At 54.4% G+C, this 21,075-nt stretch overlaps 2 protein-coding genes and 1 long non-coding RNA gene across 11 annotated transcripts; 1 reads left to right on the top strand and 2 right to left on the bottom strand.

The window, feature by feature from the left end:
* Nucleotides 1–9: 9 nt before the first annotated feature.
* Nucleotides 10–3,400, bottom strand: APH1A (aph-1 homolog A, gamma-secretase subunit). The gene is made up of 7 exons (XM_065042882.1): nt 3,237–3,400; nt 2,443–2,613; nt 1,783–1,856; nt 1,415–1,537; nt 1,020–1,147; nt 653–776; nt 10–449 (listed from the first exon to the last, which is right to left on the bottom strand). Exons 1-7 carry the CDS (start codon nt 3,347–3,349, stop codon nt 385–387), a joined length of 798 nt encoding a protein of 265 aa, XP_064898954.1. The 5' UTR covers nt 3,350–3,400; the 3' UTR covers nt 10–384.
* A 2,151-nt stretch (nt 3,401–5,551) lies between these two features.
* On the bottom strand, nt 5,552–13,233 carry LOC110359653 (uncharacterized). 6 transcript variants are annotated; one of them, XR_002414973.2, is made up of 4 exons: nt 12,565–13,233; nt 8,920–9,756; nt 7,511–8,387; nt 5,552–7,021 (listed from the first exon to the last, which is right to left on the bottom strand). It is a non-coding gene; the product is annotated as an uncharacterized LOC110359653 (long non-coding RNA). The 6 variants fall into 6 exon arrangements; XR_010468357.1 differs by lacking the exon at nt 12,565–13,233 and adding an exon at nt 10,695–11,363; XR_002414976.2 differs by lacking the exon at nt 12,565–13,233 and adding an exon at nt 10,794–11,363.
* ANP32E (acidic nuclear phosphoprotein 32 family member E) lies at nt 11,495–20,903 on the top strand. Of its 4 annotated transcripts, none has more exons than XM_065042883.1 (7): nt 11,495–11,792; nt 13,233–13,382; nt 13,763–13,885; nt 14,786–14,951; nt 15,676–15,833; nt 16,708–16,762; nt 18,142–20,903. In XM_065042883.1, exons 1-7 carry the CDS (start codon nt 11,739–11,741, stop codon nt 18,207–18,209), a joined length of 774 nt encoding a protein of 257 aa, XP_064898955.1. In that variant the 5' UTR covers nt 11,495–11,738; the 3' UTR covers nt 18,210–20,903. The 4 variants fall into 4 exon arrangements, with proteins under 4 accessions (XP_064898955.1, XP_064898958.1, XP_064898956.1 ...); XM_065042886.1 differs by having other exon boundaries at nt 11,499–11,792; nt 15,679–15,833; nt 18,145–20,903; XM_065042884.1 differs by having other exon boundaries at nt 11,501–11,792; nt 15,679–15,833.
* Nucleotides 20,904–21,075: the final 172 nt, after the last annotated feature.

Genomic DNA, 21,075 nt, shown 5'->3' with positions numbered 1-21,075 from the left:
TCCCATCGCTCTGTTAAAAGGGGTTTTACTCAATCAAAAAAATAATAATTTACACACGGTGCCCCAGACAGCAGCCAGGACCAGAACGGGGGGGCAGGGCTGAGCCCCCCAGCCCGCGCCCCGAGAGCGTCACCCTGAGCAGAGCGGGGCTGTGGCGGGGGGGACGCGAGGGGAGGGGGTCCTGCCCCACACCCCCGGGGGACAACTCCAACAGGAGCCGCTAACGAGGGACCCGCGGGGCCGGACCCCAAAACGTGGGATGGGGACACGGGAGCAAAACGTCCCCCGGGTCGCCACGTGTCCCCCGGGTCACGGGGGGGCAGCGGTGTCACCTGGGTCACCGGTGTCACCAGGGTCACCTTGGCACTTGGGTCTGGCGGCCGCTCAGTCCTCGCAGGGCACCCGCAGCGCCGAGTACGTCATCACTCTGCTGTCGTCCTCCTGCTTGCCTGGGGAGCACAAAGGAAAGGGGGGGTCAGCAGCGTTGGTTTGGGGGTGGGGGGGTGTTTGGGGGTGCGCAGGAGCACACCCCTGCTCAACAGAAAGGGAGAGGGGTACACAAGACCCATCCTGCAGCTCTGGGTCCCCCTGCACCCATGTCCAACCCCCCAACAGCTAAAAGGGGACACAGCCCCCCTGTGTCCCCCCTTACAGGAGAGGCACTTGAGGAGGCTGCGGAAGGACCCCCCCGCGGTGACGAAGGCCCAGAGGCCGGTGCAGAGGGTGATGATGAAGATGGGGCCCAGGCTGGCCGCGTAGCGGGGGTTCAGGAACGTCTGGGGGGGGAAAGCCACGTTAGGAATGTCACATGCCCCCCAAACCACTGCAGGGGGAAGCATTTAAGCCTGGATTAAACTCCTGCTTAGTGCCAGGAGGTGCCTGAAAGAGACGTGACTCGCCCCACGGCTCCCAGGCCGGGATTTAGGGGTCCCTGCGATGCGTTCCCCCCACACTCGGTGACAGGAACGGCCGCGGTGACGTTGGGGACAGGTTTTGGTGACAGTTTGCGTCCAACTCACCAGCCCCGAGGTGAGGAGGTGACTGGCGACCACCAGCCCCAGGCAGCCGTAGCGACGCTTCTCGCAGGCGTCGAAGAAAATCACCCCCCAGAAGGTGTGGAGCAGGACCAGGGCCATGGTGAGGAACGCTGCGGGGACACGGGGGGCCGGCAAACAGCTTTCACATCATCCGCTCCAACCGCCACCCACCGCTGGCGCCACCCCCAGGACCTCGTCCGTTCACCCCCCCAGGACGGCGACTCCAGCACTGCCCTGGGCAGCCTGTTCAACACCCACAGCCCTTTGGGGAGAGATCACCCCAAATTTCCACCCTCAACCCCCCCCGGGGCAACTTGCGGCCGTTTCCTTCGTCCTGTTGCGTGGGAGGAGGCGCAAACCCCGTCCCGCGGCCTCACCCGACGTGATGAAATAATACGGGGAGTCGCCGTGGATCCCGACGGTGCCCGGCCCGATGGAGTCGGCCAGGATGTTGATGACGGAAAAGACGCCGCTGATGATGCCGAAGGACAAACCCGAGACTGCGGAGGGAGACGGGAGTGACCGGGGGCACCGCGGCCACACCGCCAGCCCCAAATCCCATTGTTTATTTGGAAAAGAGAGTTAAAATTGAGCCCAGCTGTTAACACCGGCACTAAACACGTCCCTGAGAACCTCGTCTGTCCAGCCCTCCAGGACGGCGACTCCAGCACTGCCCTGGGCAGCCTGTTCAACACCCACAGCCCTTTGGGGAGAGACCACCCCACATTTCGAATGTCAAGCTCACCGTACGCCATCTGCCGGAGGGAGATGGGCGACCGCCCGTCCTCGCTGATGGTCGCCAGCCCTTCGTCCGCTTTCCTGCTCCGCAGGGAGAGAAAACACGAGCGGCTTGTTCAGAACACACCGGGATGAGGATAAAGGAAAGGGGCTTTGAAAAGCAGAGGTTTGCGTCCCACAAAGAACACTTTGTAAGGCATAAAAGCTCATCAACTTGAATTATTTTTTTTTTTAAGGCATAGAAGCACGTAAACTTGAAGAATAATTTTTTACAAGCGCATAGAAGTCCAAAGATCGTGCAAAACTGGAAAGAGGTTTTTGGAAAGGAACGTGGGAGACGGAAAAGCCAAACTGGGATTCAGCCCTTGGGATTCAGACACCAGGAGGTTTGTCAGTCCTAAGAGATTTGTCTCAAAATCCATAGGAATCCTTGGCTTAAAATCCATAGCAAAGCTTGGCTTAAAATCCATAGGAATCCTTGGCTTAAAATCCATAGGAATCCTTGGCTTAAAATCCATAGCAAAGCTTGGCTTAAAATCCATAGGAATCCTTGGCTTAAAATCCATAGGAAACCTTGGCTTAAAACCCATAGCAAAGCTTGGCTTAAAATCAACTGCAAACCTCTGCGCACCGGAACAAATGGGGGTTTGTTCCAAGCCGCCCTTACTTGAGCAGCTTGAAGTAGGCGAAGCGGAAGAGCTCCTGCAGCAGCACGGAGACGGCGGCGCCGAAGCCGAGCAGCCCGCGCTGCAGGGCGGCGTCGCCGCGGTCGCTGAGCCGCACCGACACGAACCACACCAGGGACGCCAGCAGCAGCGACACCAGCCAGAAAAACGCCCTGCGGAGGAAAAGCAGCCCGATCGGGGGGAGGCGGCAACCGGGCAAAGCCTCCGACCCCCCCGCCACCCCCTCTGAGACCATCGTTGCCCCCCAATGTTTCCTGACCACGCAACTGCCCCTAAAAGCCACCCCAGAGGCTCCAAGGGACGCTCAGACCCCCCAAAGGGCCCTCAGAGCCCCCAAATTCCCCTCATACACCCCCCAAAGGGCACTCAGAGCCCTCCAAACTCCCCTCAGATCCCTCCAAAAGGCTCCTCAGGGGCTCAAATTCTCCTCAGAGCTCCCAAAGCCCCTCAGACCCCCCAGAGGCCACTCAGACCCCCCCAAACTCCCCTCAGGCTCCTCCAAAGGGCTCTCAGACCCCCCAGAGGCTTCTCAGACCCCCAAATTCTCCTCAGGGCCCCCAAAGGTCACTCAGATCCCCCCAAATTCCCTTCAGCTCCCCCCAAAAGTTTCCTCAGACCACCAAATTCCCCTCAGACCCCTCAAAGCCACTCAGACTCCCCAAATTCTCCTCAGAGCCTCAAATTCCCCTCAGGTCCCTCCAAAGGCCTCTCAGACCCCCCAGAGGCCACTCAGCCCTCCCAAGCCCCCCCAAGCTCCCCCCAGGCCCGCGCTCACCCCGCCACCAGCACGATGACCCGCAGCGGCTCCTTGGCCACCGTGAGCAGCACCAGCGCGATCGCGGGCCCGAAGGCGATGCCGGTGCAGCCGAAGAACACGGCGGCCGCCATGGCGGGGCGGGGCCGCCTGGGGGCGGGGCGGGGCCGCCAGGGGGCGGGGCGGGGCGCGCCGGAAGCTGCGGGGTGGGGACACGGGGCAGCGCCCCCTGGCGGCGCGGAGGCCGCGCTGGGTTGGGGGGGGCGCTCAACATTTCCATCTCCATCCCGATTTGAGTTTATTCCCCGGCAATTTTAATCTCCGTTTCTTTGTTCCGCTTCAATTTTTAGTTTCCTTTATTTCACTTCAACGCTTAGTTTAGTTTATTTCTATTTGTTTCTTCGTTTCATTTTTTATTTCATTTCAGTTTAGTTTATTTCACCTTTATTTTAGTTTATCCCATTTAATTTTTAGCTCAGTTTATTTCATTTATACTTTATTTCATTTCCTCTTTACTTCAGCTTCTTTGTCACGTTTCAAGTCCATTTCAGTTTATTTCATTTTAGTCTAGTTTATCTCAATTTTTATCCATGTCACTTTAGTTCATTTCACCTTCATTTTCATCTCCATGTGTTGTTTTTCAGAGTCGCTGCTCAACCCCACCTTTCTCTCTTCACTCCCCAGGATCTCAGTCTGTAATTCCGGCAGGAAAAGAGCAGAAAGCTGCATTTGGAGCAGCCCCCCCGAACTGCTCAGCGCACCCTGCGGGCGGGGACCCGGGACTCGGGGGTTTCCCCGAGCGCCTGGTGCGGGGCAGCGGAGCCGAGCACAGCGGCGCCTCCGCGGGACCCGCGGGCTGGACGGCGGAACAAACAACGGCCCCGCTCCCCGCCCGCCGCTCCCATGCGGGTTCTAATTCCCCTCCAGTTTCGCTTCCGCCGCTGAGCCGGGAAATGAGCTCGACCCGCGCCCCAAGCCCCCCCGTTTCAGACGCCGCAGGACTACAGAAACTTGCGTATCTTTTCTTTTGAGGCATAGAAGTGCGTCAGCTTGAAGGATAACTTTGTAAATGTGCGTAAAAGTCCAAAATCGGAAAGAGGTTTTGGGAGAGGAACGTGGGGCTGGAGACGGAAAAGCCAAACTGGGAAAGCCCTTGGGATTCAGACACCGGGAGGTTTGTCTGTCCTGAGAGGTTTGGCTCAAAATCCATAGGAATCCTTGGCTTAATATCCATAGGAATCCCCACCTTAAAATCCATAGGAATCTTTGGCTTAAAATCCATAGGAATCCTTGGCTTAATATCCATAGGAATCCTTGACTTAATATCCATATGAATCCTTGGCTTAATATCCATAGGAATCCCCATCTTAAAATCCATAAGAATCCTTGGCTTAAAATCAATAGCAAAGCTTGGCTAAAATCACTAGAAATCCTTGCCTTAAAATCCCTTGGGATCCTTGGTTTAAAACCAACAGCAAAGCTTGGTTTAAAAGCCCCAGCGCAAGGCTGGAGAAGCCCGTGCTTTATTTCTTCCCCCCATGGTTTATTCCCCCCCACCTCGGTTTACACCACCCCCGCCCGCAGCCCGTGCCCCCCCTTAGTCCGGGCTTAGCGCAGCTGTTTGTCATTAAACTCCCGCTTCCGTTTCCCAGCGGCTGAGGGAACTTGGCAGCCCCGTCCCGCGGGGCCGGGACCCCGGGGGGGACAAAACCCAGAAACGTGGGGCTGGGAACTGGTTTTTAACTCAGGGAGAAGGTGCCTGGATGGCGAACGACCGGGGCTGCACCTGGCAAGTCAATCTCTGGCCAGGTAAACCTTCCTTCTATCTCAAAAGGAAGCTCCTCTCTTTAAGCTGGCTCTTGCTTAGGCTCGGTTTGCCCAGCTCCATCCTCCAGCCCCCAAATCCCAGCGTCACACACGCACCACTTGGGAGAACAAACCGTCTTGGGTGAAACGTCTAGATTTCCACCCCAAAAACTGATTTATATCGCTGTGCGAGCTGCTCTGGAACCGGTTTTACACCAGTTTAGTCCTCCTAATGTACCTCCTGCTCCTTCCACGCCCCAGTCCACACCAGTTGCCACCAGCATCACGTCACCTTTTCTGGTGTCGGTTTTCCCGCAAAGCGGAACAGTCGGAGTTTCTTCCTCTACCTGTTTCTCTTCCCAGAAACATCTTCTGGGGTTATTTTGAGAGAAAAGAGGAAAATCAGCAGGTGAAGTTGTGATGTAGCCAAAGCAGCGCCCGCGCCCCTAAACCAGCCCGGCCGGGGGGTTCTATCCGTTCAAAAGTAATAAGAAATAGTGAATAATTGACAACCCGCCCACCCGGAGGACTCGCTGTTAACAACTCGCATTTACTCCCTTACAATCCAAACCATTCGCGGGACTGAACCCTCCCCAGGGAACGAACTTCCCGAGGTTCGCATCGAAGCGGTCGGGAAGGCAATCCCCGCACGGCGAGCGCTCCCCCCGGCGCCACAGCCGCCGCGTCCGTCGGTCCGTCCGCAGCAGCCCCCGGCGCGGCGAGCCGCGGCGCGCGCCCCCCCAGCAGTCACTTCCTGCCCCACGGCGCTCCCGGCGCCGCACCGGCCGCACCATGACGAGCTTCTTCATCGCGCTCCTCTTGCTCCTGCGGGTTTCACCGGGTAAATATGTTCCTCTGATTTGGTTCTTTGTATTTTCCCGGCTCGTAATTCCATTTAATTGCCTGTCCGGGGCCGTTTCTGCTGCGATGCTGCGCGGGGCGGGCGCCGGAGCCTGCGAATCTCGGGGTGCTCGCTGGGACACTGGGGAGCAAAAGGAAAATGTGACACAATTGGGAAAAGTGACGGGAAAGTGCGTTTTGGGGGAATATAGAGAGAATAGAGGCTGTGCTTGGAGAATATAGGCTGGGGAACAGAGGGTGTTCGGGGAGAATATAGAGAGAATATAGGCTGGGGAATAGAGGGTGTTTGGGGAGAATATAGAGAGAATATAGAGTGTGTTTGGAGAATATAGGCTGGGGAATAGAGGGTGTTTGGGGAGAATATAGAGAGAATATAGAGTGTGTTTGGAGAATATAGGCTGGGGAATACAGGGTGTTTGGGGAGAATATAGAGAGAATATAGAGTGTGTTTGGAGAACACAGGCTGGGGAATAAAGTGTGTTTCTGGAGAATATAGCCAAGAGCATGGAGCGTGTTTGGGGGCTGAAGTGTGGGTTTGCGTTCTCAAGTGTGGTTTTGGAGGATCCAGCCTATTTTTGCCGGATCCGGGCTGTGTTTGGAGGATCCGGGCTGTGTTCGGAGGATCCGGGCTGTGCTCAGACAATGCAATCTGATAATAACGTTTCCCATCTCGCACGCACAATAATTCCCGCTATGCAGCTGGGAGTGATTAAGAGAGACCCAGGCAAGGGATAAATAGACCAGATTAAAGTAAACAGGATTTCCTGAAGTACGAGGTGGGCGCTTGGGGTAACTCCTGGAGGAAAGCCCCGGAGCTGCCTAATTACCCTGCAGTTAATTGGGGCCGAAGGGGGTTCGGAGGGGTCGGAGTGTCCAGCTGCTTCCCCGCGGTATTTTTCTCAGCGCGGCTCCAGTGGAAATAAACGGGGAGGAACGTTCCCAGCGAAGCCGCGGAGGAGGAGCCGGGGGCGCCGGGGCGTGGGAAGGGCCGAGCGATCCCAGGTTTGGGCTGAACTGCCCCAAAAGCTCAGGGGGGCGACGGGGGCGGATCCCACGTTCGGTTGGTGCTGAGATCTCGAGCTGGGACGCGGAGAAATGGTGAAAAGCTTGAGAGCCGGTACCTGGATCCACCGCTGGCCCTGAGCACAATTAACAGCATCGTTAGCGTAGGAGCACAACTTAGAATATTAAGACTATCATTAATATTCTATTTATATATGAGCACATAAGAACACATATAAGCATCAAAAAGTATCTTCTACTACGACTATCATCTTATTCTTACGACTATCATCTTATTCTTACGACTATCATCTTATTCTTACGACTCTCTTATTGTATAAGCCATGAATATGCAATTATTATAACAGCAATATCCCCAATTATTAAGCTGCTTTGTCAGGGCCTGAAAGGAAGAGCACCCGTCTGTGCTTGAAAAAGGGAAGCGAGCGACTTGACGTGACTTATCCATCCACAAATCTATTTATAGCGGCCCCAGGGAACCAAATTCTCCTTTCGAGCCGTGTTGTTTGCCTGTTTTCAGGGGAGGCCGAGGCGGCAGACGACGAGGAGATCACCGACTTCCTGTACGACTACGCCTCGCGCTTCAGTGAGAAGTTTTGCCTTACTTTCCGCCGTTTTCCGCGGGTCCCGTGGAATACGCGGGGCCAGAAATGGTGCTTTGCCCATCACGAGCGATGCGGAGGCGCCGAAAGCCGCTGAGATTTCAGCTCGGAGGAGAACGAAGGAGATGAAGGGGCTGCCCAGGGCCTCCCGACATCGGAGCTTTGCAGGAACACCTGTACAATTAAACCAGGATAAATGACGAGGGTTTGATGAACTGGCTCCGTGCGGCTGGTTCCAGGGCGCCCAGGCCAAGCAGCGGTTAATTAACCGAGTTATTAGGATTAATCTGAGTTATGTTGGCTATTCAGAGGGGAAACGTCCCCCGGTAATAATGTCACCATCTAAGGAAATATATCCCTAATACTGACTAGGTTTGGTCACTATAAATTCAGCGATGCTCGGAGCAGGGTGGTGTAAAACATGAGCAAGGTTAAAAGCAGCATTAAAAGGTGTTTTTCTGCCCCCAGGGTTCTTGCGATTGTCTGAAATCACCTCTTGTCGAGGTAAAAATAATGATTGAGATGCAGGAAGGGCAGAACAGCCCTGGGAGACGTTCCTGGGCAGAGACGCGCTTTGATTTCTGCCCAACAAAGCGCTCGCGCAGCCGCTGCCATCGCTGCACACGCGGCCCCGCTCCACGATGCAGTTTCCAACCTCTAGAATCAACGCTGGGTCTTAATTGATATTAATAGAATAGCTTGAGTGGGTCTGATGCCTCGTTATACTCGATACTCACGCAGACTCATCAGGACAACGCTCTAATTGCAGGTGATTACTTGTACGCAACGGTAGAATACTACTCGGACAACACCACGTTAATACCCACCATGTATCCCGACGAGGTGAGTCCTTTTCTTCCCGTTTCCCAACAAGCGGGGCCTGTGGCGCAAACAACCGGAGATAAAGGGTCAGTCGGGAGCCGGGGGGGTCGGGGCTGGATTTCGGGGCGCTAACAGCGGGCGGTTTGCTGCTTGGTTCGCAGGAGCTGCAGGAGTCGCTGGGGCCGTCCCTGCGCTGCCACCTCCCGCTCCTCGTCCTGCTCGCCCTCCTGCGCCTGCTGCTCTGACCCCAAAGGTACGGGACCCGCGGGTCCCAACACCCACCTCCAGATCATTCTGAAGCAGGGAAGCTCAATCCCTGCCCTGCGGCTTTGCAAAGTCGCTGAAACGCCATTAAACCCCGCCAGGGACAACCAGCGCAGCTTTGCATTGCTAACGATATGAAAAAGACGCTTTTGGGTATTTTGCCAAAGCACCCAAGGGTGCGAAGACCCTTTCAGCTCAGCCCCAGGCGCCTTCGCTGCTCAAAGCCCCAAATCCCTTCTTTTCCAGCTCTCTGGCCCCCCAGGTGCACCCAAATCCCGCGGTGCGGCTGGAAACACAATGGGAGGACGTGGCAGCCGCTTCCTCACCTTTTCCCCTCGTTACGGAGCCGGGAGCAGAGAACGGAACAGAGACCGGTCACCGCGTTGGCAGCGACGCCTCCGCTTTCAGCGCCACCGTGACTTCACGGCCCCGGTTTCCAGCCCACGGCGGCGGCAGAAACGTCGAGCGAGCGCCAAGGAGCTTTGGGATGACTCGGTCCCTTCCCATTTCCTACGATTCTGTTGTAAATATGAACTCCTGCCAATAAAATAAATACATCACTAACAATCGGTGTTTGGTCTCTGGCGTGACGCTGCGGCCCCGGCCCCAAGCCGCCCGGTCTGCCCCGGAGAGCTCCCAGACCTGCCGGGATAAGCTGCTTGAGCACAAAGAGGATTTCCCTCTGGTTCTGCAAACCTGCCCCAGCCAAGAAGGTCCCTCAAGGTCCCTGGTGTTTCCTTATCAAATCCTTTGGAGAAATCAGTTGTGCTGCTCGTGTCCTCAGGGTTCACAACCCTCTTTTTTAGCGTGAGGATGGTGTTTTGGGGAAGGACACTTGACTTTGGGCAGGTTTAACCCATTCCTGACGAGGGTTGCGACCCATCTGCCTTTACCATTTATAGTTATTGCCCTCATGTCCCGGGACGTCCATCAACACCAACCTCACCTCAGATCTTCAAGCCCCGACACGGGAACATGAACCGTTTCCACCAGCATGACACGGCGCAACCGGATCCAAACCAAACCCAAGGGCAGAATTCTCCTTTCATTCCTTAACTCTCCCGTTTTCTCTGCGGCCTCAGAGCAGCGAAGGGACTCGGGGTCACATCCTCCCGCAGCTCCATTGATTCCTCGGTGTCTATTTTCAAGCATTTCCAGACGAGCTGTCAGATAAATCCAGATTTTGGACCTTAGAACCTCGAGCAGCATCTCAACACACCCCTTCAGCAAACCCCCCTTGCTTTTCCTCCATCCATGGGCGACTTCGCATTGGAGACCCCCTAAAATAAACCAAACCACCTTCCAGACCAAATATGGCCGGGATCGGGTGTTTCTGAGCCCATTTTTAACCCCTTCTCAATAACCAGAGCACCGGCTGAACCCTCACGTTCACTCCTGAAACAGGAAATATTTGCTCCACTGGGTTTACACAAAGTTGAACGGACCAGCAGATTCACACGTTGCTGCTTTTTTGTTCTGCCACCGAGTTGCCAAAATCTCCGGCTGTTTATGTCTCCCGGTTAAAAGAATTAACGTATAAACATTTAGAATTGCTTGTCTCGGAGGGGCCAACGCTGCGCTCGGCACTGGGGGCGCGCGGTTCAGCGGCTGGCGAGCAGCATCCGCCAGGAGCCGAGCTTTACATAAACAAGCAAATATCATTGAGCTTTAAACAGCACAAGTTTTCCGTGTTTCCAGAGGTATATAAACCGTATACAGCTCCAAATTAAAGAATTACGCAGTTGCACGGCTGTTTGCTCCTGTATCTACTTCCCGCGATATATGTGCAAAGCTGGTTTTGTGCATGTTAACATAAAATAACGCAAATTAACAGCAAGGACGGCAGCTTTGTTCTACAAAGACCCAGCAGGTTCTGCTTTGCTGTCACGTCCCCCCTGCACGTTTCCACATCGGAGGAGTTTTTACATCATCTAATTGTGGCTTTTTGGTGACTTTGACCGCAGGGCCGGGGAACCACTGGCGAGGAGACGCGAGCGGCGCAGCGGCAGCATCGGAACGCGAAGCAGAGCGCCCAGCGCGGCGCTGCTGGCTGCGGTGAGCTCTGCTCGCTCCGCTGCCGCTGCACACGCGGAGGACGCACCAGAGCGGCTCTGCCAGCACACGCCGGGCTGGGCAGCGCCTGTCTCAGCGTCCCCGTTGCCCGCAGGAGAGGGTGGAACCGCCGGCGTGCAACCCGCACCTGCAGCCCACGCAGCCAGGTGTGCAAAGCCCCGCATGCAGAAACTTGCCTGCGGGTCCCCGTGCAGGAAAACTCGGTGCAAAGTCCCACCGTGTGGGGTCAACACTCGCTGTGCAGCGCTGCTTGCAGCCCTGCGTGCAAAACCCCTCCTGCGAGATCCCCCGTGTAATCCCCCGCCTGCAAACCGCTGCACGGAGCGAACACCCCGCCAGGACACGCAGGCGCCCATGCAGCCCCCCCCGCGCCAGCGTGCAGCAGCGGGAGGGAGTGGGGAGCGCAGACCTCGCGAGCAGCTCACGGCGCTGCGACTGGACACGCAAAGCGCCGCCCGCAGCCCCGCACGACAGGGGACACAGCGTGGAACCCGCCCCTGGAAGCGCCGCTGCCCCCCGACGTAACCGGCCCCGCAGCACCCGCCCCACGCACGCGTGCAAAGCGCCACGCGCAAAATGCCGCCTCCCCGTGCGCCCGGCCGCGCCGCGCGCAGCCCCACGCGTGACCGCCCCGCCACCACGTGCTCCGGCGCGCCGCTCCCGCCAGCCCCCGCGCGCGCGAAAAGACAAACCCCGCCCTCCCCGCGCTTTTTTCCCCGCCTTTAAACGGCCGCGCCGCCGGACGGGCAGCGCGGTCAGCCAATGGCGCGGCGCCCCCCGCAGCGCGGCGGGACCAATGAGAATGGCTGTGGCGCGGAGGAAGCCCCGCCCCGGGGCGGGGGCGTGGCGCTGGGAGGGGGCGCCATGCGCCATGTCATGGAGGTTCAGTGTGCGAGCGGCCATTGACGGGGCCGGAGCTGCGTGCGGAGCGGGGCGGCGGCGGCTGCCCGCGGCGTTCCCCTCCCCACTCCCGCCTCTGCCTCCCGGCCGCGGCCGCCCCCGCCACTCCGCGGCCGGTCACCCGCTCGCCCTCCCTCGCTAGTGCGGCGCCGCGGGAGGAGGGGGGGGAGCGATGGAGATGAAGAAGCGCATCATCCTGGAGTTGCGGAACCGGGCCCCCGAGAAGGTGAGGGGCGGCGGGGCGGCGGGCCGCGCTCCCGCCCCCGCAGGCCGGGCCTCGGCCGCCTCAGGCCAGGCGGGCCCGGCGGCGCCGCCGAATCTGGGTCAAGCGTGGCGCAGGAGCCCCGCGGGGCGCGGGCGGAAGCGGCGGCCCCGGAGCGGCGGGACCCGCGTTCCCCCCCCCCGCTTCCCGCCAACTTCCCGCCGCGGGGTCGCCCCTGGGCCCCCCCCCGAAGTTGGGCCGGGGGGCGCGGGCGGCTCCGCAACCCGCGCCCGCCGTTAATCCCGCGCCGCCAACTTGCGAGTAAACAGGTCACGGGCGCGCCCTCCGCCCTGCCCGCGTATTTTTCGTTAATTATTACATTTACGTAATTATTATTATTTTTTCTCTGCTCCTTCCCGCCGGGTGCGCGATGAGGAGACCCGGGGGGGTCCCACCCCAAACCCAAACCCCACCCCCACCCCCAGATTAACCCGCGTCCCTCTGCCACCAACTTCCCGTTCCTTTGGAAAAATACTAAAAAAAACACCCCAAAACCTGGAAATTTGGGAGCTCACGTGCGCGCCCCCCCCCCCAGGAGCCCCACTCGTGTTTCTGGGCTTGTATTGGGGTCGGTGAGAAGAGAAAAAATAACAAACAAGCACAAACCAGCGCCTGGAGCGGAGCCGGGACACGTCGCTGTCGCTTGGGGGTCGCTTGACTGGTAGGGGGGTGTTTTTGGGGGAAAAAAGTGCCTAAACCAGTGCATTTCCCCCAAGGGCGCGTGTTTCGCTGGTACCTGAGCGGCCTCTGGCGAAGCTCGGAGCACCTGGAACTCGGGGATGGTTGGAGCTGCGTTTTCTGCTAGAAAAACCTAAAACCAGTCAGATTTGACTCAGAGCTGGGAAATTGGGCCCCTCGGAGGCTTCTTAAAATGTTCTTATTTAAAAGTGTCCGGTCGCTTCGTTAGCGGCCTCGCTAATGAGTGGTATGTTCCGCTGGAGATAAAGTAATTCAGATGAATCGGGTGCTCTTGTTACCGCTTGTCAAAGTACGCGACCTGGATCGATTATCTTGCCGTTTTCGTGGCTTTGGCACGAGGGAGTTATTTAATTTGGCTTTAATGAACCTGCACGACTCGCTCCTGGAGCCGGAGGGTTTGGGGTTCGGGCAGAACGGGGCGGTTTGGAGCTGCACCATTAAATTATGAGCGTTTTAGGAACAAGTGAGCGGTTCGCTCGTGTTCGAGGGGCGGGAGTGTCGGTGGGCAGAGTTCGGGCCGAGTGGTGCAGGACGCTCAGGGGAACCAGAAGCCGTTGCGTTTCCTAATTTCAATAGGCGGGTGTCAGTGATTTCGGACCCCAAGTCTAAATTTACACCCGGCAGCTCTTTGCCGGTGCCCGAGTCGGTTCAGCGGAGCCGTTTGGGGCTGGTCGGGCTGACGAGCGGTTTGTGTCCCGTTGGAAGGTGACGGAGCTGGTGCTGGACAACTGCCGCTCCAGCAACGGCGAGATCGAGGGGCTGAGCGACTCCTTCAAAGAGCTGGAGTTCCTCAGCATGGCCAACGTGGAGCTCACGTCGCTGGCCAAGCTCCCCACGCTCAGCAAGCTCCGAAAGGTACGTCCGTCCGTTGGCTTCAGTTGCTTAATTTAACCTCTCAAATTGCCTTGGGTACCTCCAGTTAATTACGGCCAAGTGGGGCTTGGCCAACAGCTCCTAGGACAATAAATGCTAATCCTAACTTGAAATCGAAGTAGCAAACCCGCAAAGTTTTAAAGAATACTTAATAATTCTCAAAGTAAACGTAACTTTTTGGCAGGCGAGGCTCAACGCGATGAGCGCCCGTTGACTTGTGGGACTGTTTGGATTCGGGTTGAAACTTTGCGATTAAACTCTTGGGTTAAAGAGCGAGCGGTTGGAAACGGTGCGGTTTGGTTCCGATGGTAAAAAGCCAAGCGTTTAATGGTTTAATTGATTAATCTTTTTCTGTGTAATAGTTGGAATTGAGCGACAACGTCATTTCAGGAGGGCTGGAGGTGCTGGCGGAGCGGTGTCCAAATCTCACCTATCTCAACCTTAGCGGCAACAAAATCAAAGATCTCGGCACTGTGGAAGCTCTTGTGAGTACAGATCAAAACTTTCAGTCCATTAAATGCTATCTCTTCACTCAGGAATGAATGAATGTAGTGTTTCTTGCAGTGGAATGGTGCAAAGAGCTGGAAGGGCTGGGCGCGAGCGGGTCTGTCAAGCGGTGAAACCCTTTGGGTTTGTCGCTGTTGTGGCTGGTCCTGGCGGGGTTAATTAAATGTGGCGGTGATTAGTGCTGGTCCTGTGGATGTGCCGCTGTCCAGCTCCCTCTGTTTGGAGCGGGACGGACTGAGGACGTTTTGGAGCTTCTGCTTCGTCTTGGAAACAAAAGCCAAGTTGTTTCACTCCCGTTTTTCTAGCTGATCGGGGGTTTTAGGACTTAGACACAGGCTGCGGATTTTTAAAAGTGCTCATAAAGATTCTCCATCTACTTTAATGGTGTTTGAACCCAGAATTACAGCAGGGACAGGGCTTTAGAGGAGCAGGGTTTCGATCTTGCCAAGGCAGGCAGGCGGCTCGTTCTGGACGTGGGTAAAGTCCGAAAGGTGAGAGAAAAACTCATCCGGATTGTTGAGAAATGGTGGCTGGAAATCTGCCCTCGCAAGGTGCCGTAGCGAAGTGAGTCCAACTGTTGAGCGAGCGTGGCCGCGATTGCCCAAACAAACAGCAAACGACCCCAAAACCGTGGTCTGGGGCGCCGAGGGTGCGTTGGGTGCGAGTGGTGCCGCCAAAGCGCCGGCGGTTGTTGTTGCGAGTGCCGCGAACGGCGGCGGGTGGGAGTTGGGAGCAAACCGCTGCAGAGAAGGGATGGGACGAACCGCGTCCCGCAGCGGCTCTGCGGTTAATAACGGCATCGGGGCTGCGACCGCGCTGGAACCTCAAGTGCCGCAATCAGGAAATGGGGGAAAAACCTCTTTTGGGTTTATTTTCAGCAAAATCTCAAGAACTTGAAGAGCCTTGACCTGTTCAACTGTGAGATCACGAACCTGGAGGATTACAGGGACAGCATCTTCGAGCTGCTGCAGCAGATCACCTACCTGGACGGCTTCGATCAGGAGGACAACGAGGCGCCCGACTCGGAAGATGATGACGATGAGGGTAAAAAACTGGCTACGACTTCTAGAACTACTGAGTGGTACAAAGCGAGGGGCCAGACGTGTGATTTGGGTGAAAAACTGTAATTTGACTGGTTTTTGTAAGGGCTTTGCTGCCGAGTACTCAGACACATCCCGGTTTGGGGCCTGTGTTTCAAAGACCGCAGTGAAAGCCAGAGTCTATACTTGGAATGTGAAAATAAACCCAGTATTTAAAAGTAGATTAATAGGTTATTAACTTGAAAACGAATTAAGGTGCTGAATCACCTTGTCATTTCTTGTAATTGGCTCAACTGAAATTGATGAGATGCTCCAGACGCTGATGTGAAATGGGAGAGAATCTCTTTGGAGCTGTAGGTGTTTCATAGAGACTAGCGAGTGATTAAATAACGGGAAAACGCAACATGGTAAGTTAGTTTTAAATAGTTGAGGGTTTGATTCTATAGAAAAGCTCTTTCCCTTCCACTAGGCGCATTTCCAGCTCCCTCGCAGGCGTTCGCACGCGGAGCTGCTGCAGGCGGGAGAACGGTGCAGACATCGGGGGCCTTTCTTCAGGGAAATGGGTTAAAATAAATATTTAACGTGATTAAAATCACGCTCGTTCCCCACATGCTGCCTGCATTACAAATGGAGAAAAGCGTTCCAGCTGGAGTGAGCCGGGGTGCAAATTGTGCGAGGAGGAATTAACCAACTTAGCTTGTAGCGTCTAAGTGTGTCCGTCGTTCCAGAAGGAGACGAAGACGACGAGGACGAGGATGAGGATGAAGCTGGGCCTCCCGGAGAGTACGAAGAGGAAGACGATGAAGACGACGGCGGCTCCGACTTGGGGGAGGGAGAAGAGGAGGAGGAAGTTGGTCTTTCCTACCTGATGAAGGAAGAGATTCAGGTAAAGTTTGTCAAATAGAGCAAATCCAAGAAATGAGGAGAAACCACCCGTGGATTTGGTGTTACCCTCCAAGTTCCCTTTAGTCCCAGCCCTTCCCGGGGCAGAACGGCGAAGCCGCTTTGTTCTTGGAGCCTATGGAGCCGTTCCCCCCAGCGCTGCGAAACGAACTGTAACTTAGCAGTATGTAAAGTTCAGAAAGAGATCTAGTCTGGCGCTACTCTGGATTTTCAAAGCGAAAATCACGTGCCGTTCTAATTGCGATGAGTGAATCCAGTGTGGTGTTCAACTCCTGTGTGCGAAGGGCCGATGCCGGCCGGGCGCTCTGATAGTTCACGTTGTGACTTGTTCCCTCACCCCGCGCGTGGAATGTGACGCAGATGGGCAGAGCGGCAAGAGCTGACGGTGTCCCCGCGGCCTGACGCGGTGCCCGTGGGGCAGAGATCCTGCACCGCTCCTGAATTTCCCGCGGCTGCCCGTTATTTGGTTTATATCAGCTTTAAAAGAGGAAAAACCCCAACAACTCATAGAAACAATTATTTTGTGAGGATATTAACGGTTCTCTCTCGCCTTCCTTGGCCTTTAATATCAGTGGGTGAAAAGGAACATCAAAGGTGTTTGTTTATTTGTTGTCATGGCCTCTTCAGTTCATTTTGCAATTAAAAAGGAAATTAAAATACCGGGCCAGCTGATAACGGGGCTGGGAGGTGACACGTGGGGCTGCCCGTCCTTGCACCAACGTCCCGTAACAAGCGGCACATGTGGGACGTGACCCCTGACCAGAGTTGGTGGCGTTTTTGGAGCTTCTGCTCAGGATCAGTGTGTCAGCAACACCTGATAAACAGCAATGGTAACGATATCTCCCGGTTTTGTCAAGGATGAAGATGACGACGATGACTACGTTGAAGAAGGAGGCGATGAGGAGGAAGAAGGTAAGTTCTCCAAGTTATTGAAGTTGTGCTTGAAATTGATTCTTTGCAAGTGTGGGCTGTGCAGTTTAACGGCATCAGTCGGGGTTTGGGCCGTTTCTGAAGGTACGTGAAGTATTTTAGGATCAGTTTTAGCGAGAGCTCGAGCAGGTCATCAAATAGCTGTGCAGCGCTTGGTGTTTTTTGTCTCCTCGCTTGTCAGATAAAACCATGGAAGAAATGCCCGTTTTCAAAGTCTCCTGTTGAAGCCGTTTCCGAAGTGATAGCCCATCTCCTCCACAGGTTTCATTTCCCAACCTGGACGGGGACTCTTGTGCAGATTTTGCAGATGTTATTTGTTTTTCGGCTTGAGAAGGAGCCCTGAGGAGCCAAACTCCTGTCCCACGGCCCAGCGCGGGACTCCGGTCACATTTTGTCTATCTGGTGTTTTTTTGAAGGGTTGTAACTTACCCATTTCACAGATGACTGCTCCGAAGTCGGGCGCACACAAGCTCACCCCAAAGCAGCGCGTGCTTCCTGCTGCTCTAAGGCCCCGCGCAGCCAGTGTGTGTAACTGACGGGTCTTGCGGAACTTGAAGTCCTGTTCTTAACTCTCCTTTCAGCTCCGCTGGGCAGCCCAGGGCTGTGTGAACCCTGAGGCCCAGCTCCGTGTCTGTAAACTGCAGATAAAGCCCAGACCGCCTCCCGGCCTGGGCCCCGTCACCCCTGCGCGCTGGGCTGAGCGGAGCAGCGTTTGGACATGGATCCTGCGCTTGGAAAACCTGAAATTCTGATGTAGCGCTGCTCATTGTTCACTTTTTACAAACATGGCCTTTGAATCTGTTCAAACAAAGCGGGGGGGCGGGATGGCTAATGAGGCAGGAAATGACTGCTGGAAAATCAATGTGTTAGATTGGAGCAAATTGCATTTCACGGTTCCACCACAAGAGCGCACAGTCCGCTGGCTCAACGGGGAGCGACGCTGAGAACAAGCTCCACCGTGTTAATGCGAGTTGCTCGTGTGGGTTGTTGGTGAGAGAACGGGGCCCTTTTCTCGGGGTATCCGCAGAAGCCGCGGGTCTGGGCAGCGTGTTTGCAGCTCCCGGAAGGTTCAAGAGAGATGAGGACGGGATCTGAAATGCGTGTTAACAGGAACACTCTTTAATCAGTCGACTTCATCTTGACCTTTCCTGTATGGAACATCCCGTGCTCAGCTTGAACTTGGTTTAACATGGCCTGTGTGAATTATTTAGTCTGTAAACGCGTCTTTCTTGAGAGCCGTTAGAGCACCGAGCGCGTCAGCTGCACACAAACAGCTGCCCCGGTGCCGTTCTCTGAAGCAGAATGATGGTTTGCGATGTCTGAGCAGAACCTAATGAGATGTCTGGTCCCTCTTTCCTTAGCAGAGGGCGTGCGAGGGGAGAAGAGGAAACGAGAGCCCGAAGACGAAGGCGAGGAAGAGGAGGATTAATTTGGTAGAGACACCAGTAGGACCAGACTCTTCAGTTCCGAATACGCAATAGTGATTATGCAGATCTGTATGTCTCCATGTACCATAGATGTCCCTACAGAAGAGAATATGTTAACTTTTTATAGGAGAAGTGTGGTTTTACTATTCTTGCCCTTTTTATCATTCCAAATAAGATATAATAGCCTGGTAGTGAACCTGTATGTAGAAAACAATTCTCAGCCCTATAATCACTGAAGCCATTGTCAAGTTTTTCCCCCTAGACCTGGACTGGAGATGTTTAATTTTATACACGCTTGCTGTGTTGGTCATCGGTAGCCGGAGTTCAACACCCGTTCACCTGGGTTTAATATTGGGAATTTCCTTCAAGATTTTAGGATTTTTATACTTAGAAAGCTGAGCTCAACAATGCTACACGGCAAATTGCAGTCTCTTTGGAACGAGACTCTAGTCTGAGCTTAGCAGGGATTCTATTTTAACTCACCAACTGGATGACACCTTTATTTCAGCCTTTGAAAACGTGACTCCTGTCATATTTTTCAAGTCTTCTGTCCCGTTTTGCGTGTTGCGTTGTAAAGTCTACCTGGGTTTCCCTGCTTGTTCCGGTCGTGTTTGCTGGGACAGGTACCTTCAAGAAGGTATCTTGGCAAACTGAAAGGGTTGTAATCCTTCCATTTCCTCCGAAATAGTCATTGCAGGTATGAACAAAAGCAAATAATGTGTAGTTTTCAACCGTCTGGCTACAAGTCTTGGTTAACTTTGGCTCCCTTTGCTCTCGCGTTGTCGTTTTGGGAGTTCTGCAGCAATCATGGCGTTTGGCTGGAAAATCTCTGCGTTTCGGTGCAGAAGTTAACGGGTAACTCCTTAAGCACATTATTTTCCAAACAACCCCCCCACGCTTTTACAGAATCACCGAAGGGGGAAAGATGACCAGCAGTTGCTCTTTCTTCGCAGGTCACCTTGTAAACTTTTTAAATCTGGTTGCAGGCAAAACATTTGAGTTCGTGTACAATACTAGTTCATAGTTTAGGGTTTTTTATACGGAATGGCTGTGGAAACTTGTTCCATCGCAAGTGCAGGAGATGCGCGGACGAGTCTTGTGTCCAGCAGCCCGATCGTGGCCAACGCGTCTCAATAATTGCGCCCCAACGGATCCGTGTTTTCTGTTTGCGCCACCGCAGAACAAGTTCCAGCGCCCAGCGTTCCTCTTGCGGTCCTGATTGGGGTTTAAAGCAGTTGTCTGGGTATCAAACTAATTGACATTGTTTCACGGTAGGTACTGAACCAAATATCACACACAGCTTTATTGGAGAGACTTATTTTTGTATCTCTTGGCTGACAATAGCTGCCATTAAACTGGGGAGACACCGGGGGGGAGAGGGAGGTTTCCTGGCCCGAAGGAAGAGCCGGTCACCTCCGGATGGGTTACCTGTGAATATCGGATAGGGATTTCACACACTAGCAGTTTAAACGTGACTTCCAACTCTAAATCGAGGGTAGATACTGCAGGGTTGAAGTTCTGCAAAGCCCAATTCCTTGTGCGTGTGTTTTTGGGTTATTTTTCCCCCAACTAGAGCCTTAACGGGTAGTTTCTCACGTAGCTGTAAAGCATCCTCAGCCGTTAGCGGCGCCTGAGGGAAACGAGTCGGGCAATCCTCGGAAATAACCGACTCCGTGGGCTTGCATTTGGTTTTTTAATGAATACCTGTAAAGACACTAGAGGTAAAACCACATCTGCAGCCGCAGCCTGAGCTCCCGTGTTCGTGTGTGCATACGCAATGAACAGAAGCCGTAGGGAAGTGCAATCCCATCGTGTCGCGGGGCTCTGGTCGAGGCGCCTGCTTTGTGCTCCGCTTCGAGCTACAAAACTCTTTGCCCATCTTTTTGCTGGTTTTTCTTAGTCTCAGCAAGTGATGGAAACCTATTATTTATAAGCGTAAAGTACCTCGTTGTCGGGGTTGTCCTTAACGCTCTTTTCCTGATGCATATAAAATTAGTTTTAAATGGCAAACCACTCTATTTTGCTGGATTAAGGTGATTTGAGCGCTGGTCTTGAGCGCGTCCAGTTGTGACACTGGATGAGCGGATGGGACGGACCAGACTAAACTGGGCAGGGTGGGCAGAGCTTCCCTGGGACCCGCAGACTTAAACGCTTCCTAAGCCCGACCTGGCGGCCCCGGCCGCTCCGGCTCCAGACCTGAGCCTCGCACAGAGCTTCACTTCCTGCGGAACTTCGTCTTTTCCTCAGCGTTACCATCTAAGTAGAGTCCCACATTTGTCAGCTTGGCATGCGATTAAACGGCGTTTTTTTAAACAAATGAGTGACGCAGAGCCTCCAGATTAACTTTTGAAACTTTTTTGCTTGGTGGGTGGTCTTTTCATGCAAATATGTACGGGTGGGTTTTATATTTTGTAGAGGTTTTGTCCTATTTTAATGCTCTTTGTATGGCAGTATGTATATAGTGTGTTTCGGTTCCTTATCAAACTCTTTCCTTAAACTTTGGAGTAACTGATTTTGTGCAACCGTGTTTTGAATAAAGCCATGACAGTGTTAAATTAAAGAGAACAACCCTGCAGCACTCTTCTGAGAATTTTTAGTTGTAACAAAACATGTTTCCTCCCCACGTGTGCTGTAAATTTTAAATTAAAAAGTTTTCAGACGGAATTATTTCAAATAAATGAGACTATTGTATTGGATTACTTCTTTTAGTACGTGCAGCTGTGGAGAATGTATTTCTTACACAACTAAGAGGCGATTGTTCATCTGTTGTTGGGGAAACCTCTAGAATTGTGGAGCTTTCTGGGGCCTGAACTTGGACTTTGCGGTACTTCAGTTCTTGGAACGTTGAGGAAAGTCGCTGTGGAAAAG

This window comes from Columba livia, chromosome 28 (genome assembly GCF_036013475.1).
Source record: "Columba livia isolate bColLiv1 breed racing homer chromosome 28, bColLiv1.pat.W.v2, whole genome shotgun sequence".
NCBI classification, from domain to species: domain Eukaryota; kingdom Metazoa; phylum Chordata; class Aves; order Columbiformes; family Columbidae; genus Columba; species Columba livia.
This window is presented reverse-complemented; position numbering and strand designations above follow the sequence as displayed.